A 19141-nucleotide genomic window follows, 5' to 3' on the forward strand; every position below is an offset into this window, starting at 1 on the left:
CATAAGGAATACTACTCCAAGGATGTAGCATACAGCAAGATGCACACAAGCATTTCAGACCTTGGAACCCTACATGCCCCCCCAAATGTCTGCCACAATTTCAGACAGTGACAAAATTAAAATAGATGTCCAATAGCAGAATGGGGGACCAAATTAGCACCGTTTCCAGTGCTAATTTTTCCTATTATTTTCTCTAATGAAAAGCATGTAAAGAAATACCAGATGCAGAAGACAAGGCAACTCTCTTAATGTTTGTTACCTTTGAATAGTAAAGAACTAAGGGGGAATGTATTGAGCAGGAGGAGCCCACAATGTGAGATCTGGGAGCTATTTTTCTCTTTTTATATCTTACCTATCTCCACGTGTGTGGAAACAAAACTGCAATATAAACTCAGAAAATTCTTGTATGATGTACTTAAAAATACAAAACAAACAAACAAACAAAACCCCAAAGCAATTGATGACTTCACTTTGGAGAGCATGAGCTAGCTGTTCTGCTAGAAACCAAATCAAAATCAAATCAAATCCCCAAATGTGGCTCTATGTAACAAAGAAAGTGTCAGGAAAGACAAATCAAGCAATAGCACACTGTTTACTCCAATACTCTGATAGGTATTGGCACAAAAGCACTTTCCTGTCTGAACCCTAACCAGCATCCAGAACTACACAGGATGGCAGACACATGAAACTGCCATGACAATCACTCTAAGGTGCATCAGATACATGAAAGCTGCTAGAAAATCTTCTCCTCCCAGGATTTCAGTGTTTGTTCTTTTTCTATCAGCACAGTAAGCATGTTCATTTTTCTGCTCCTGAGGCTGACACAGAACACACTCTAAGAAGGCATGTATCTGTGACACAGGGAAGTTCTGACCACCACAAGGAACCGGCTTATTTCCCACACTCAAATGGGGCCGTCACCACCAAACAACAGTTCAGGGCACATCACCATTGGCTTTTGCTTCAACTTACAGTAAAATGACAAGCCCTGCAACCACCTGCCACAGAAATGGACTGATACAATAGAATTTAACTTTGATATACAACTTAAGCCTTCAGTATCTATTAAGGAGCAAAAAACTGAATGCTCTTCAGGCTCATTGTAACAGCCTGTAATGAAAACGTATTGTAAAGTGAGTTCTGAAAACTTTATAGGATACACTGTTTTTATAGTTTAATAGGCTCTTCTACATCCTTCCACTTCAGTATAAAGTAACACATTAAATAACAAGGTTAGTATAATTTCTGATCGTCCTCATGTATCTGAGCAAAATAATGGGACATTATATACTCAGGGGCACTTATAGCTACATCTTGACAGAAGAACTCCCAACTGAGAGCATTTTGGCCTCTTGAAGGAAAAAAAAATGCACACAATATTTATTTGCAATAAATACATACACACAATATAAACTAATTTATCCTTGTAACTGATCTAGGCTCAGTATAACTAGATACTTTTGCCATATCTTCAGACAGATCCTTTTCATGCTCTGATGGGTTTCTGTACTTAGGAAAATTTGTATACCCTGGAAGTCAACATAACTTGCACATTAAATAGACACCCCTGCAGGAAATAACAGCACCTACCACTACTTATCCAGCTGAACACAAGCAATGCCAACAGTGGATCGTATATCCACACGCATGCATGCACATGGATGTGAGTTGGAAACAAGGCCTGTGTGGTTTTGGCATAAGGTTTTGCTCAGCCCACTTTGCAGTGCTGATCCACATGCATTTAAACAACTTTAGATATAAAAAATGGCACAACAATAAAATTCTGTGTTTTCTGCACAGGAAGCACACATGGCCTATGAAGCTACCAACTTTCCCACAGTAGAAAGAAAAAGTGAGCAGAAAGATGAAATGAGTTTAAAGGAATTCCTTGAATTAAGACAATACAGACCAAACTTCCTCTGAACATCAATAGCAGAAACCAAGAATAAAAACTACTGCAACTAGTTACCAGTTTCACCTACCAGATTTGGAAGACACTTTAAACACCCAATGCAGACTAAAAGAAGCAAGACTGCTGTTTTCAATACATGACTGCCAAAATATCTGCTACAGTTTTTCAACCTACCTGCATAATCTCTTGGCAATTTTAATCAGATACAGCTGTTCATACAAATTAAATGGTGTTTTTGTCCCTGAAACATTAATTTCCCCTAGAACATTAATATTTCTTGATTCAGAGTCCTGTATTATAAATAATTTTGTGAAATGCAGTCTATTAAAGTGGACAGTCCACGCAGAAGATTTTGCCAAGCAACTCATGCACACAGAAACATGGAGCAAATGTTACCCTGCATACACAAGCTTTCAAATGCCTCAAGTAAACACATTAGAAAGGAACAAATCACATTGGTACATTCTGTGTGGGTGGAACTGGGATTAGTTTGAAGTGAATTCTTCCTCATTAGGTCATAACTTTTTAATGTACATTCAATTTTTTTAATAAATGAAATGCTGTTTCAATCTTATCAACTAGAATTTACAATCACTTTATGATACCTATATTTTACATCTAGAAGAGGCCACCATGACCACCTGATTTGATCCCCTCCTTATAATGTAGACTGAAGAAATCACTCTCAAGCTTTAAAACTTCTGGATCTCATTTGCTATATATAAATTAGCTGCTAAAGCATGACTGAAAAAGGTATTTAAAGTGACAATAGAAGGAGGAAGAGAGGATAATCAAAGGCACTGATTACTTAAATCTTACAGCATTTACATTCCTGATGTTTGCAACAGTTCTGCCTTGACCTCTGCTTGGATGACAGCATGATGATACCTTCTTCATTGCTGAGATTAAGATTCATGGTTAAGGTCATATCACACTTAATTTAAACACATTGCAGAAAGACATTAAATTTTACAGGTCAGATTCACCATGGTACTTGAGCAAAGCTGGGGCTGCAGGGCAGAGCAAACAGCCAGCTCACGTGAGAGCTGCCAAGGGGCAACTTCCCTTCATGGGCACAGAATAAACATCCTCATCTTTCTTATGGCCAGATAGGTCTCTCAGCCCAACATAGCCTCTCTCCATCTGGATCTTAAAGGGATGACAGGGGCAACAGTACTGCATCAACCGGCACCATTTTTAACAGATTTGAGTCCTGAGGTGAGACAAAGTCCTGGGGGGGGGACAAAGTCCTGTTTTACAAACAGTAGCAAAAGGGGACAGCAGCTCTGCCAGCTGTTACCAGGGTTTTGCTCCCTTGAGAACTCCTTCTCTCAGATGGAGGTCCCCACTTGCCCTTCAGAAGCACTTTTAAGTCACCTTAGGCCTAAACACTCTAATTGTATCGAAAGGTACTAAAGCAACTTTCAGTGAGTCAACCTCACAGCACAGGGATGCAAAACCATCACCACATGCCCTCCCTGGCCACAGCACATTACACCTGCACCTCATTAGCAGCAATTATTTCAACCAAATGATGTGTATTTCAACCATAACTATGAACACAAATAAGGTCCTCACTCATTCCACCCAAGGCACCTGAAATGACTGCAATCAGTAAAGTCTCCCTACTGCACAGCCAGTAAGAACAGACATCTCCTGCAAATGTTACAGCCCTAATCCTGCAGGCATCAGTGCTTTTATTTTTGACTGTACAGCTATGAGCCTTTGCCGAAAGGAGAAGCTCAGCTCTCCCTGCTGTAGACAGAGAAACAACACTGACGCACAGATAGATGAATGCAAGGAAGGCAACAGGCTCATCTTCATTTTATCTGGGGCAATCTTTCAGCCATATAAAGAAAACAAAATCTCTTGGGGACCTTAGATCAAAATGATTTTTGGTCTAGCAACCACAACTCCTCCCCTCAAGCTCCATGTGAGTTACGGGTTTAATCTCATCTTCCTGCAAGCACACCAGCAGGACTGGGGCCACCCTCGACTTCATCGGCTGCTCCATGGCTGCAGGCTTCAGGTACAGCAGAATTCAGCTGTGCATACCTATCAGGGTTCTAATGCTGGGAATAGAAGTGGAACACATACAACCAGGGTAATTTAATATAGAGCAAGATAATTCACTACCAGTATTACCCCTTACCGCCTTCCAGAGCCCCAAATGCATCAGTGACAGATACACAGACTTTTCCCAATGAAAGAGTGACTGTATGCCCATTATCTTTACCATTAACTCTGCACAAACTGAAGAAATAGCTCTATCTGAATCTAAGAAGTAACCACAATGCTAATATTGTATAACAGGATGGATATTTGAACTGGGCGCTGTTACTTAATGCAACTTTCTGAAGTCAGATTTACCTTTATGGATGTTTTTTTCTTGTGGCTGATGCTGATGGTTTGCAAAATCATGAAGCTTAACACATCAATCCACATGAGAAGAAAGCCTCTCCTCCATCCCCCTCTGTTCTCACCCTGTTTCCTTTCACGGCATTTATATAAGATAAATACAAAACAGCTCCCTCAGTAGCAGTGACTTGAGACATAAAAAGCAGGAAAATTTCCCTGATCCCTCAGGATCACCTCAGTGAGGTATTATCTTCTATATACTACTTTTCAGAGCAAATGTTCCTTTAAAGGACTCCCCGTCCCTGCCCAAGAAGGAGAAAATAATTTTTTCAGCTATGGAAGTATCTAGGCCTCTTTTTGAAAGTCACGATGCAACACAGAAGATTATTAAATATGACACATACAACTATTCCTTAATTCCACAAGTCTTCTTCGCTAGCTCACCACTGTTTACATCCAAAGCAAGTCTGTACCTACACATGTGCACAGTTTTGTAAGCTAAGTGTGCAGTTACATATCTGCCCCTCCTCGTAAGGGTTGCCAGCAAATTTGTGAAAATGGAGAAGTCAAATACCTGCCTTCCTACAAGAGATAAGGCACAGTGTCTCACACCTGTCAAGACACCGAATTCATTAATTTCCAATAATCACAGGCTTTCACTAGATCTCTTCCATACTTCTTAATCGGGCATTTGTATACATTCTTACTAGTGACAGAGGTAGTTGCTCAAGTCTCACTGTTGGGTCACTGCCAGCAATCTTGCACCAGGCAAGTTGGGAAGGTGTTGTATGATAAGAAGTGGCAGGAAAAGCAGGGAAATCAGTTTGACTGTGTGCATTTTCAACACACAAATTCTAGTAAACGTAGAGAACACAAACTTCACCTCCAACCCCTCCTTGCTCTACTGCAGATGATAGCAGTTAGCTCACTTGGATGCTTTCTACGCTTCCACCTTTCCCACCAGTCAGGTTAAATAGCTGAGCTCCCTGTACATCAGCCAAAGCTTTTTTGTGTTGCTAACATGATGTCATTGATGTTAAAGATGTAACGATCAACCCTGAAGCATAATGCAGTGATTGTTTCTCCAACTCACATTCACAGCACATTTGTACCAGCAGGCTTCAAAATGAAAGGATGAGGAAGGCTAGGTTTTCCTGCTCAGTAGGTTTTTGCTCCAATCTAATTAAAAACATTCAGCAATTCACTGAAGTTCCTAGAGAACTGCACGTGTACCATACTTTAAAATAAGCTCTAAAAGCAAATAATCCTTTTTTTAAAATGCACTTCCCAGATGGGGAGGTTTCCTCAGAAATTTCTTGATATTATACTGAAACTGCTGAGCCAGAAAAGTTGGGCTGCTTCTGAGCTATCTTGGTCTTGCTGTTATTGTTAATAGTTTTCTTCTTCACCTAAAAGCTAACAAGGAAAGCCACTGCTGGTTCTCTGACATGCAGAGAAGTGACAGCACAGATCACTAGAAACAGGCAGCTGTGGCCGCCTTGGTCTGAAACTGGGTCAGAGATGCCTGCTCACGGTTACATGGGAGAAACATGCAAGTAATATTGGGGATTCAGAGGCTGAGGGCAAGATCATCCTTTTCTTGCTGGTGGACTGAAAAGGCAGCTTCCTCACAACAAGAGGTATATTTCATGTACCATTTTTGGTAACTCTTCATAATTTCTGAGAAAAGTGTCAAGGAATCTGTGTGAACAGGCAAGCCAAGCCCTGCACTGCTAAACGACCTTAATCTGAAAGAGAGCCATCAATGGGAGATTGCCACAACTGTGCATTGTGCTGCTGCTTGTGGGAGAATGTGTGCTGGTGGAAGGTCAACCCAGCTCCAAACGATGTTAAGATCACTGGACAAATTCAGTGGGAAAGACTACAGTGTCTTACCATATTCTTGTATTAAATTGAATGGAGCTTGTAACTCCATTCCTGAGACTGAAAACAGACCTTTTCCCACTTTGACCTGGGGAACTGCAGCAGAGCATGTCACACACAATGTCAGTGACATTCTTACCATCCAGTCCAGAGCAGGCTTGCACAGATCCAAGAAAACTGGAAAAAAACAAAGGTCCAGGGAACTCCTCTGCCTCAGCTAGCTAAAACTAACTAAAAGCCAGAGAGAAGCTCTGTCCCGCTGTCTGTCTGTGCTGCAGACACAACAGTCCAGAAGCAGGGTGTGTGTGAGTGATGTTTTTCCTTAACACAAACTGCGCGCTGCTTCTTCTGCCTCTCTTGCTCTCAAAGCCAGTCTTAAAAGTGAAGAACTTAATATATAACATAAACCAGATGATTGGAGATACCAGTATCATAAAGTCACCCCAGGACAAAGTGCTAAAGAATCCTTTGGACTAGCTAGCTATGACATCACCAGCTTCCAAATTCAGACTTTCTCAAGAACTGTCCCTAAATGCCTCGAAAAATGCCTGTCCTCATCTCCAGAAACAAGAGTGCCCTTAAGCTGTACAGCCGAGAATAAATTCCTTCAGGGTTGTAACAACCAATTAAGGGATGTGAAGCAATTACTTTTATATCCATACAAATGAAACTCCTCCAATGCAATTAACAATCCCTTATCATCTACTGTTGAATTTGCAGAAACCATATGCTGTACACTCTCTCCTCCCTCAACTTTCCCACAATTTTAAGCAGTTTGTTTTAGCTAATGTAATGAAACCCACCTATTCAAGAGAAATAATAGATGTGTGCACATTATCTGAGTATTTTTAAATGTCTTTTTCAATTTAAAATATCATTTCATTTGAGATTTTGCAGCTTTCATTTCTATTAATAAATTATAATTTCTTTTTTATAAGTGATGAGCTAGTATGTCATGTAATTTCTTTCCTCTGAATAGACTAGGACATTGATCTAATGCAAGCCCTTGCTGGGACTAGAGAGACTTTATGTCTAATTCAGTTACAAAAAATATTCAATTAAACTTGGGAGTTTAATTCATTTAGTTATGAAAATTAGATGAGCTCAATAAGGTACATTTGATTTGCCTTAAGGAAAAACACCAAAAAACAAAAAAAAAAACTCCAAACTGAAAAAAGGGAGAAGAAATCTGAAAGGGATACAAATATGAACAGAGAACAAAAGCAGCTTTTCCTGCTCATGTTGAAAGGCGGATAATATCAAGAGTCTGAGTTCCATTTTGTGTGCCTATATAAAACACAGCCACAAGGAGTTCATAAAAATGATATATCCAAGACATACATGAAAAGCTGGTATTAACATCCTAACTGTCTCTTGGGTAACAAAAAATCTCCATAGATCATAATTGAGTCCACCCCAGTCAAGGGAGATCTGATTCCTCACAACAGGACTACACCATCCACACACAACTATTCTCCGTCTCCATTTGACAAAAAAGAAAAATACCTGAATTATTTTTAAAAAGCAGAACAGAGTAACATGGATCTCTCAGAGGTCTGTCTCCTCCTAGTTTTGTAGCTACCACTCACCATTTTTGCAGATGGGACAGCACTGGTCAGGCTCATACACCGGATCCACACACTCGGTCTGGGGACAGGCTGAGACCGTGCACAGCACTTCGCCATTGGCTTCACAGCGACACCTCTCACATGGAGAAACCTGAAATACAAACCCACTCACTTTAACTCCTTCACTTAACGCACTCCTGGAGTGTGCAGTGCACACCTTCTCATCTGTGATGTTCTTTCCTTCACATCTTTTTCCTCCCCACTCTAAAACAAATGGTTTATTGCCTAAATAATGCAGACAGCAAGACTGGGCGCCTGCAAAATTATAGAACCATAGTGAGAAAAGAAAACCAAAACAAAACAGGTTCTTCTTTGAACCTACATACTGCATGGGAAAGTCAGAGGGGTGTTGAAAACAAGAACAGTGAAGACTTTTAATACAAATAAAACAAAAATTACCTTACTGAATTTCTAATGAATTTCCTGAAAATTAAGTTCATAATCTAGTTTGGTTCAATTAGAGGTTCAAAAAATAATTTAGATGAAAAAACTGTATTTTAAAAGAAAAGTTTTGCTAAATGAAGTTTGAAACTTCTTTTAATGGAAATCCTTACTATAATCTTTTTCAGACTTGAGAGTATTTTGGTAGCAGGAAGTTACATTTTATTGAAAATTATATTTTTCAAAGAGAAGTCAGGAAAAAGAAAATATCCTTTTGAATTCAGGTATTTCCCATAGGTTAATTGTATTCGGGCAATTCTTCTAATACTTGTAACTTTCTGAAAGAAGTTGAAATTCAAAGAAAGGGGTGAAGGAAAATACAGGAATTCTTTTATACCTAGTGAAATGTTACTGGGTTTGAGGAACTCTTACAGAATAGGAATACGATGAGATGAGACTTGAAAGACCTCCTTCAAAGAAATTAATTCTCAATAAAAGAGTAGCAAGACTCTCTTTAGGAAAAAATGGACTTTGAAATGTCTGTATTTGCCACATGTACAATTCCAGCTGTCCTCTTCAGCATTCCTGGCCAGGCACATCACACTTGCATTGCTGACATCCTCATACCACAAAAGATAGAGGGAAGCAAGGACGTGAAGAGTAATAAATGCTATATTGTAAATCTCATTGCTGCACTACAAAAAACCACATGGGTATCCACACTCAGAATACAGGATGAAAATGAAGCTGAACGTTATTATTAGTGATCCTCTATAATCTGTGCAGATTACTGATCTACATAAGAAGGAGGTTGTTCTTTTTATGGATCCTTTTTCATTCCGGATTCCATCTGATGCAGACAATCCCCCACTACAATTCTCCAATAAGAGCAGAAAAAATATAAAATCTAAAAAAGAAAAGAATTCTTTGCAATGAAGAATCATCCATCCAGATGTCTAAGCTGCACATCATCTGCTTCTTGTCCCTATTTTTTAGGCAGCCCACCACATTTTTTCCTCAAATCTGTTCTCTGCTTGCCTCTCACATCCTTCTCACTTCCAAAGTTCAAACATGCTGATGCTTGCAAAGCTTCATCCCCGACTAAATGCTCATTCATGCTTTGCTACATCCCTTCCCACCTGCCAAGGCTTTTATTTGCTTATGCACTCACATACCTTTCTTGACCTCCCCTCTGCTTAGAAAGCCTAAATAGGGTCTCCTGCTGTGTTGCTTTCTGCTTTTGTTGCTATTATTTATTTCAGGTTTCATTTGCTAGCTACTCACTTTGTGTTTTCTCTTTGCTTTACACTCTACCAAGGATAACACTACAGCAGATGTTTATGAAATCCCATATGGAGACTGACAGCCCAGTGCAGAAGATCATTATTACAGACTTTGTCCTGTGATTGTTTTTAAACTTCTAGAGCTGGAGTGTTTGCAGATGAGGAGGTTTCTGATCCAGTACTCAGAGTTGAAAGGCTCAGGTATTTCAAGTAATCACTTGAAACACACATGAAGTTTTGAGTGTCAACAAACCTGAGCTCCTAAGTATTAAGTCAATCCTTTCTTCTACAGTTACAAGTAGAAACAATACTTACTAAATTATAAAAACTTGATTTTTAAGGAGGACTGAATTTTAATAATAATTTTAATATAGAAATATTATACAATATATAATCCTACTTGAAAGAATAGACCAGCACTCAGTTCTAAGGATCAGGATCAACAAGATAAACCTACAGCTTTCAATCAAATGTAACACTTTTTGCCATGACTTGGAAAAGATGCAAATTTGCAACCATCAGAGTTGAATGAGATCAGTAGCTACCATAACAGACATTCCTTAATCCAGGACACTGCTTAGCAGCTGTGTCATTCGATATTGGAAGTTGTGTAAAAACTAGAGTATCTGATGATAATCAGGAAACAAGGCAGCACATAGATGCTATTCCTAAAATCTCTCCTCTGTAAAATTATAATCATATTATAATTACATAGGTTTACTAGATTTCCAAATTTGACAAATCCTGAAATTCTCAGAAAAATAAATCATTTACATTGATTTTCAATCAATGATTGAAAAACAAAACTAATCTAATTCTTATCTAATAATGATGATTCAGGATACACATTTCTGTCCTATACAGCACATATACCTGAAGACTATATCTTTCATGAACAGAGTACACTGTTAATGTGATACTGCAGTATTGGAGACACTTCTAGTGTAATACATCATGGGATTTCAGAGGAATATTTATAGTGCACTCTTGGTAAGTATTGTCATCTGGACAACCCACCAACCTGAGTAATGGCAGCAGCAGTAAGGAAGGTTTCCATGAGCTTAATTCTACAAAGCTCTTTTTAGGCATGCAAGTAAACCATAGTGGCTGCTAAAATGGTATCACTGTCAGCCATTATCTGTACATCTTTGGACTAAACAATTGCACATTGTTTTTTAGTGATCATCAGGATACAGCAAGAACTGTAGAAAAACCCCACTTTTTGCAGCTTAATGGCAGCTCAATACTTGGAGACATAATTATCACTAGAGGGAGAGACAATAAGACAGAGCCTTTACGTAACAGCAGCTAATAAATCATAATGAAAAGACACATTTGGTCCTTCATTTCCCCCCTCTACTCATGCAATGCAAGCACATTCCCTGCAGCAGAGTTCCTAGTGGCAGTTAATGCAAGGAGCATCCCACTTGCTCCTGTAGGGAGCAATCAGCCCAGCAGCACACACGCTCAGTACTTCTGACATAACAAGGCTGGACTGGAAATAATACCTTCTATCAGTCTCTCTCTGATGATTAATGATACCACGTCTCCATGGTCTATAGATGAAGCTGTTAACTCTACAGAAGCAGCAGTTGTGTCTATGAAAAAACTGCAGGAAGACAACAAGAGGCAACAGAAGTCTTGTGTATTCACCAGGCAGCCATAAAATCTGTAGAAAACAGACTACAGATGGTAAGAAAACAAACTAGTTCTTTAGAATTGTTTAAAGGGAAGTTTATGAGCGAAGGTATAGAAGTCGCAGGCACTGTAAAAGAGCAAATGCACTACTGTGTAAGCTGCTAAGTTTTCCGCTAGTGGGGTGTGAAGAAAGCTATAGCTTGGTAAGGGTAGTAGGTCCATCCAGCAGCTTAATGTAAATTGTCATAATTAAGAAGCGACAAATCATTTGTAGTCCAAAGTAATTTGAGCCTTCCTCTACCACATGTCCAATTTTTATTACAAACCAAAATGACATCAAAACAAAATCAACAAAAAAGTTGGATTAATAACAGATATACAATCTGCATCTGGTTCCTTAAGCCTTGAGAACATTGATGTAAAAAAAAATAAAAAATCTGTCATAATGCCAAATTTATTTTCTTTTTTGCTGGAATTTTTACCAATATTTTATTGCCACTGACACAACTCAGGTGAGCATGAATGGGGTTACACTGACAATAATAAACATACCAGCCATGTTTTTACTACTCTGTGCCAACAAAACACCACGGATCTTTCAAAACTCACTTGGGTTTGTTGACTTCCAGATTTCCAAGTAACTCACCCACAAAAAAATACCATTTGTGGTAGCAAGGACATTCTAAAATACACAAAACAACAGCTTTCAAAATTATAGGTATTTTCCAAAACATTGCACTTCTGAAGATAATTCCTGGTTTTGTAAGACTTTATACATCAGCTTTCATTTCCAAATTTTACTTGGATGATTTTGACTATGTGCTTTAGAAACCTCCAGCTTTGGTGCAGAACTTTAACACCCATTGCATTTCACCAAATAAAGATTTTGGTACCAGTTCCACTAATATGGATGCTGTGATCACACTGCTATTTTGCCTTACAATACCCACGGGTGACCAGAGCGGCGCTGATGGAAACAGCTTTATGAGACCTCACCCTTTCCCTACACTCAAGTTGTGTTTTGTGCTGACATCCATGTCCTTTTGGAAAACACAAAAAATACATGCAGACACAAGCAAAGCCTGAAGGACAGACTGCAAATCAAAGAAACACATCAAATTCCCCAGCACACTCAGCTTCTGGCTCCAGTCAAGGCAATTCTTTGCCATGCCAAGCCATACAGGAATTGTATATAAGCAGACCCACAAACATTTATGTATAATTTCATATCTTTACATAAATGTTTGTGGGAAAAATGTCACTTAAATATTAGGAGGTCACCTTTTTCTTCCTTCAGTGATGTCTGAAAATAGTAGGCACAGATACAGAGAAAAATCACATCACTATCCATTTATAACTGTTTCCCTGACCTTAATCAAGAGATAGCACATTAGTAACCCCTTTAAGACCAGCAACTTTAAATTCACAAAATTACCTTTGAAACTGTGCAGTTGCTTTCATTTTGCAATTGTTTCCACTGCGAGAACCTGACTACATCTGCATCTTGTGTTGCCAGACAACTCCACTGATTGCAGTGGCCTAGGCAAACAGCTGCATTTACAGCTTGTGCTCACAATATTGGAACCAACACTGAAGCTCAACTGAAAAACAAGGTTCTCACACAGGAAAATAATCAGGCTGCAGTTCCACTGCCTAATTGTATCAACTTTCCTTGCTTGTCCTGAGCAGACACCCCTTCTCACTTGTGTGTCCAAAGCTGGGTAAAACAAAGCAATAAGAGAACCAGTGTTTCATTAGAGAAAGATATGAAGACAAGGGCTAAAAGATGAATGGAGTTAAAGCTGAAACCCCAAATCTTTTCTGAACATTTCTGTAAATGTCACTGTTCAACACTCCATTTTTACCAAGGCTGTCAGCCATATTCAAATGTACCAGGGAATATAAGGGTTCTACACTCACTACATATTTAACAGTATTTTAGGCTTGCTTTACAGCCATTAATACAACACCACTACAGAAAAAGGCTAAGAAATGGAACTCTGTAGAAGAGTGTGAATGAAAAACAGGGAGAAGCCTTTAAAATGCTGACCTATGGAAAAGGTATGAAGAAGCTTCATGTTTTGGCCAACCCTTAAGAATTAAGTTTGCTGGGAAAGAAAGTCTCTCAAAAGTCATCTCTGAAAAGGTCACACCAACTAGCTGCTGCTAAGGTAGCTGCTCTCTCTTAAGCAGAAAACTGCCACCCTGAAGCTGAATGCAACCCTTGGGGGTGACATGGAAAAAGGGAGGATGATACAATGTTTTCTGCCATACCTTGCAATTCCCCAGGGCTCTGCACCCTACTGCCTAAGAAAAGCAAGTGACAAAGCTCTTACTTATTATGGAGAAAGAAGTTCTGCTGTATTATTTATTTTCTCTTAAACTGAAGGACATGGAAAGACATTATGAAAGTTTTTGGGAACATGCAAATACCAGAGAGCAAAGGTGACAACTTACTTTCAGCCTTCAAAAATATATTTTCTTTTTCTCCATCCTGAGGGGCTCAGCTTCCAGAACCTTTAATTATATTTCATACTCCCCTCAATATATTCAGCATTAAACTCTCTGGTGTATTCAGAAATGGGTTTTAGAACAACCCTGTATCTAAGTCATTCACAAGAGAATTCACAAGCCATTCTTAGAGCCTGCTCACAGGTCTCAACCACAACAAAATGCAAAACAGAAAAAAAACAAGGTATGCAACCAGAAAACTGGCCCCAACTCCAAAACTTTTGAGTGCACTGTAACATCTTGTATTTTCAATGATAACGACCTTGCACAACAATGCTAAAAAGAGCCTAGTCTTAAAAGGATTTCCCTGAACACAAAGCTTTTCAAGTCCTTTCTTTAGGTATCACTGCAATCTAGACTGCAAACCATGCTATTATTAAAAAGAACGCCTATAGTCATTCACAGAAAGCAAACATTACGCATCCTTGGCAGCACTTCTTAAATAGTTAAAAAGGAAAAAGATACAACTGTTAAAAAAGAAGGGATTATCACAAACGGATTACTAGGAATAAAAATCAGCCCACAAAACCCTGCTTGATCCCTGCAAGGCAGAAGTTTAACAGTTATTAGTTAAATAGGGAAACAAATGTATTGCAGAAAATTTTCACAAAATCCATAACACCACTGAGTAGCATCCTTCCAAGTAGCATTTTTTACTGTAAATATCAAAGGAATTAATAAAGATCAGCAGTCTCACTTAAAAAAAAGTACCATACAGCAAGAAAGGTCATGTTTAAGGGGAATATTTTACAGGGCTGCAGAATATTACAGAAGTAATATTAACACAAAAAAATTAAAAGAGGAGGGGGAGACCCAGAACACACTCTCAGAAAGCAGTCAAAGATCACAATACCACTTTAAACAAGAGAACAACCCACAAAATGACTTTTGGTTTAATTCCTTACCATGAACTCCTCTAGGGTCTGGTAGGTTTTCCCTCGGAATTCGCAGTAATTCTTCCTCTCCTTGCATTGCGGGCAGCACTGCGTGGTGTCCACATGGATGCAGCGAGGGTGGAGCCTGGGGCACTCGGGCTGGATACATAGCGGGCCCTCTTCAGTGCAGAGGCAGGGGCAGGCAGAGGGGCCCGGCGCAAACTTCTCCCCGATAGCATAGACGAAGCCACTCTCGTCCACGCAGCCTTTGCCACGGTAGTCCGGATAGGCGTACTCCTCCGGAGGCTCGGGAGTGACACTCGCAACAGATGCTGGGAGAGATGAATCTTCAGCCACCTGACGTTCCTCAGGAGCAGCATCCCTTTGTTCTTGCACTTGAATGCTCCCAGATTTACTGCTTGTCCCCTGGCTGTTCCAAGCCTGCTTTAGCTTAGTCCAAGACTCCTTGTTCGAGTAGTTCCTGTTCCCTTTGCTCTTCCAGTCCCTGCTACCCTCCTCCCTCCCGCTCCTGCCGATCTCATTCATTTTTCCTGGACCTGTCTGGCTGTCCCTTGTGTGATCCCTCTTTTCCTGGCTCGTCTTTATCTCCTGTTTGTCTTGAGCCTTGGCCAGTTTTTGTACGGGTACGGTGGAGCTACAGAGGGCAACCATGAGGCAGCAGGTTACGAGAAGAGAACTAGAGAGAGCTCCAATTGCCATTGCAGTACAGCTGGGCATCACCTACTGCATCCCACAGGGGACACTGCATTCACATCGGAGGGAAGCGCTTCATCGATCCACAGTCCCTAGGAAAAGAAGTATTAGGAATACTTCAGTTCTGCACTTCTTCGCCCCCCGCACCCCGCCTCGCCCCCACCGATGCAACATCTCAAACAATATGCAACCTGCCTCGCTAGTTTATGCAAGAGGCAAACAGCCTGCTGCTGCATCCCTCCTCCCCCGCTCTCCCAAGTCTTATAAATAGCAGGGCTCTGGACACCGACCGGGCGTCTTCGGCTCCGAGAGACCACCACGGAGAACTCCGGGAAGTCAGCGTTTGCCAAGGCAGGTGCAGGCAAAACTCAGAGCGCTTGGGAGTTATTTTTAACTTTCAAATGACAACATGTGAAGAAGACGGACGCCCGATGAATTAAAAGGAGTGCCCCAAAATCCAGCAGGGTCCGGAATAAAAATTACCCATTTGAGTGCTATTCGTTGTCTGTATACACGATGATTTTCATTAACCCCTTATTCAGTCTGAAGTACGTTGGTTTGGGTTTTGTTTAAATACCTGCCAGCGAGCACGTTTCTATTGCAGACAACTAAAACCAAGCACAGTAAAACTACCTCCCTTCCGAACTACCCAAACCAGCACACACCACCACCTCTTCCTCGCCCGTGTTCGAAAGACAAGGTAGAGCCGCTCCGAGTTTCCGCAGCCGAGGCTCATTTAACCCACATCCTCCAGGAGTTCGGCAGCTCTCCCGCCTCATCCCCCTGAAACATTGCACACCAAATCGGGAAAAAAAAAAAAAAAAAACCAAAAAAAAAAAAAAAAAAACCCCAAGCCAAAATACGTACACTACTCCGGCCACGACAAACAATGCCGCTGCAGCCTCCCGGCACGACCCCATCTCAGCGGTACATCCAGTGGAGCCGGGAGGGAGCCGGTCCAGCCCCTTTCCCAGCCCGGCCGACTCCCCCGTGGCCCGGCGCGACGCGTTCGTGACTCCGTCCCTCCGTACCTGCGCTGGCGCCGCGCTCAGCTCCGGCGGCGGCTCGGGGCGGCGAGCCTCGCCCCGCGCCCGGCTCCCATGGCGGGGCCGCGGGCAGGTGGCCAGCGGCGGCTTGTTGCTGCCCGCTCGCCTCCGCAGACCTGCCGAGCCCGCAGCGCGGCTGTGCGGCCACAGCTGGTGCGGCCCCGCCGCCCCGGGGAAGGGCTCGGCCACGGGCCCCGCAGCGCTCACATGGCGGCCGGGCGCCCCCGTCCCCGGGGGCGGCGGGGCGGGATGGAGCGCTCCCTGCCTCTCTCCGCGCCGCGGGTGCGGGACAGGCGCAGGGCGCGGCGCGGGGAGGGGACTCGGTGCCCGCCGGGGGGCGGCAGCGCAGCGGCCCTGCCCGCCCCTGCCGCCGCCGGAGGGTGTGCGGGGCGGAGACAGCCCGCTCCTGCCGCAGGGCCCCGCCGCGGCCGCGCTCAGGGGACGGCGAGCGGCTGTCGGGAGGGAAAGTGGGGCAAGGCGGGCGCGTTTGGGGGTCGGCCCCGCATGCCGGCGGCTGAAACTTTTGGCGGTGGCAGGGGCGTCGGTTCGGGACGCGAGCTGCGAGCTGCGCGCTGCGGCCCGGTCCGGCGATGGGCGCTCTCCCCGCGGTGCGGGACGCCCCGGGGGCACCGCCCCGCGCACCTGCGGACCTGACGGCGGACTCGCCCCGGCGCGGACACGGGCGGCTGAGCAATGTTTATTCGGGACGGGCGGCCTGTGCCGTCTGTGGCTGCCCTCATCCTAGCATCACATGCGCTAGCGCTCCCCAGCCAGCCTGCTCTAGCAGCGAAGTGGTACGTGGTTTACTAGTTGAAATACTTACTGGTGCTGTTTCGTGGCTGATGGACAGTTCTGAAGTTAAATATAGTTGCATTTTTCTCCTTTATAATTTTTTGATACAAAAAGGAAAAAAGGACAAAATGGTCTGCTATGAAATGTCTGCTGAAAGACTTGAGACAGAAACACACTAGAAAAGCTAGAGGTACTTTTTCTCATGATCTAAGCAAGGGCTTGGTCCACAAAAGGTTATTTATTTATGTAGTTATTTATTTTTAAGCTGCATTAGATGACTTACCAGTATAATCTTTTCTGAATTTTGCTTTACAGACTTTCCAAAACAGTCCCAGCTGCACTAACCCTCTGCTGCAGTAACACTTTTACATCTGCTGTGCCCTACTCATGGCTAGGGCTGGATTTCCCAATGTATTTGGCACTGTATCTGAAATTTTTAGTCCAGGTATAATTTTTCTGGTTTTTTGTTTTGTTTTGTTGTGTTTTTTTCTATTTGAAATGGTAGCAGTGCAGTATCAGTACTCAAGAGAGCAATGAAAATCTGCTGGATACTAATGTTTCATTGTTAAGTACCTTCCCGAGTGCCTGTTGTGAGAACACAGATACTTATATTTCTCCACAGGAGGATGCGGGTACTAAACTCTTGGCTGCTGGATTGTTGCTGTTAAAAAGTATTAACTCCTGTCTAATTTTCAAAAATATTTCTCTTGAAACCTCCTCGTATCTTCCAGTCAGATATTCACCAGTTAAATAATGCTTGAATTCTCTGAAACTTTAAAATACAAGACTTAAGTTTTGAAGGATATGAAGAAGTCACGTTTTTCCATAGGTCGCACTAATAAAATGAAATTCCATATTGCTAGACAAATTTCTAAGGAGTTAATATAGACTTTTCTCCTTATCTGAATACTAATAACTAACTAAGTACTAATAAGTACTTTCCTTACCATCGCATTACCTCTGAGTAAAGAATTTAATCTTTGCCATGTCTAAACTGAAAACATTTTATGCCTTATATAGTTTAAACCCTGACTGGGGGTGACCAACCAGTTCACCCCATTGCTAATTGTAGAAGAACAACTTGAATGACAGGTTTACCTTTGAGTTCAAAAGCCTTTGAGTACTGCTGTTCAGCAGCAGCTGTTTGTGGCTAGAGCAAGGCAGAAGAAAATAAGGGCCTTGGGAAGGTAATGCTGTGTCTATGATAAAAAACAGAGAGAAGCCAATTTATGGTTCTGACATTTTCATATGTTCTCAGGTGAATCTCTGGAACAAAACCTAGATCTTCAACACTCAGCATTTAGAAAACAGTTCTCACTGTTTTAGCTTACTTTTACTAAGAATTAGCCTAATTTTACAGTATACAGTTGAATGGAAAACAAAAGGTAGCTCTGTAGTTGAAATAAAAATTGTTCTGGCAAGGAATAACTTAAACTGATAATCTCCATTAGACCAGACTCAGGACAGTGAGAGTGGACATCCATGCTGAATATAGTTGGCTATTAGTCAAAAATTAGGAGGACTGAAATTTTGATGAATATTTTTTTAAGAGTGACCTTTGTATGAACAACAAGAATTGAAATGTAGGATATTTTGCCAAGTTAAAGTTGGTTCTTTGACTGGGTAATTACAACATAAACTCAAAACCTTGCAGCTAGGCAGACAAGATCTAGACATCTGAGAGTACTGAAGACAACCACTTTTAGCCTAATATATGAATGAAGTCTTGGATATGTACATAGTGTCAACATGCAATCGTACACTCCAGGGAATCATCTGAAACATCCAATCCCATCACATGTTTTCGTACAGGGACCATTTTATTGAAGGAAGTGTCCCCTGCTCCAGTGAGGAGACAGGGGAGAAAAGAGGAAGAAGCTCCATGGGACCCTGGAAAGCTGGGCAGGGCAGGGGGAGCAGAAGAGGAGCCCCAGTAGAAGTGGGGAGTGGGTGTGGGTATTGGAAACCCCCACACAATAGCTAGGTTGGATTGGTGACAGATACTTGTGGAGCCCAGGGTGAGGACAGGGTGTGCTCAGGGGCGGCACTGCTGCAGCAGCTGTATGCTGCAGTGCCCATGCTGGTGCAGCAGCTCTGAAACTCTGGAAGGTTGGAGGGG

The 19141-nt window shown here is 41.9% G+C and overlaps 1 protein-coding gene across 2 annotated transcripts in view; it reads right to left on the reverse strand.

Annotated features, from left to right (window-relative positions):
• VWC2 (von Willebrand factor C domain containing 2) overlaps positions 1-16301 on the reverse strand; it is a 57872-nt gene extending 41571 nt beyond the window's left edge. Inside the window, exons 1-3 of one of the 2 annotated variants that reach the window (XM_086899198.1) lie at positions 16216-16301; positions 14501-15276; positions 7744-7873 (exon numbers count right to left, since the gene is read on the reverse strand). In XM_086899198.1, coding sequence (XP_086755324.1) covers positions 7744-7873; positions 14501-15208 — 838 coding nt within the window. In that variant the 5' untranslated portion in view covers positions 15209-15276; positions 16216-16301. Of the gene's footprint in view, positions 1-7743; positions 7874-14500; positions 15277-16051 lie in introns of both variants that reach the window. The other variant, XM_086899130.1, reaches the window with a different exon arrangement.
• Positions 16302-19141: the final 2840 nt, after the last annotated feature.

This window comes from Cyanistes caeruleus, chromosome 1, assembly GCF_971803275.1.
Source record: "Cyanistes caeruleus chromosome 1, bCyaCae1.hap1.1, whole genome shotgun sequence".
NCBI classification, from domain to species: domain Eukaryota; kingdom Metazoa; phylum Chordata; class Aves; order Passeriformes; family Paridae; genus Cyanistes; species Cyanistes caeruleus.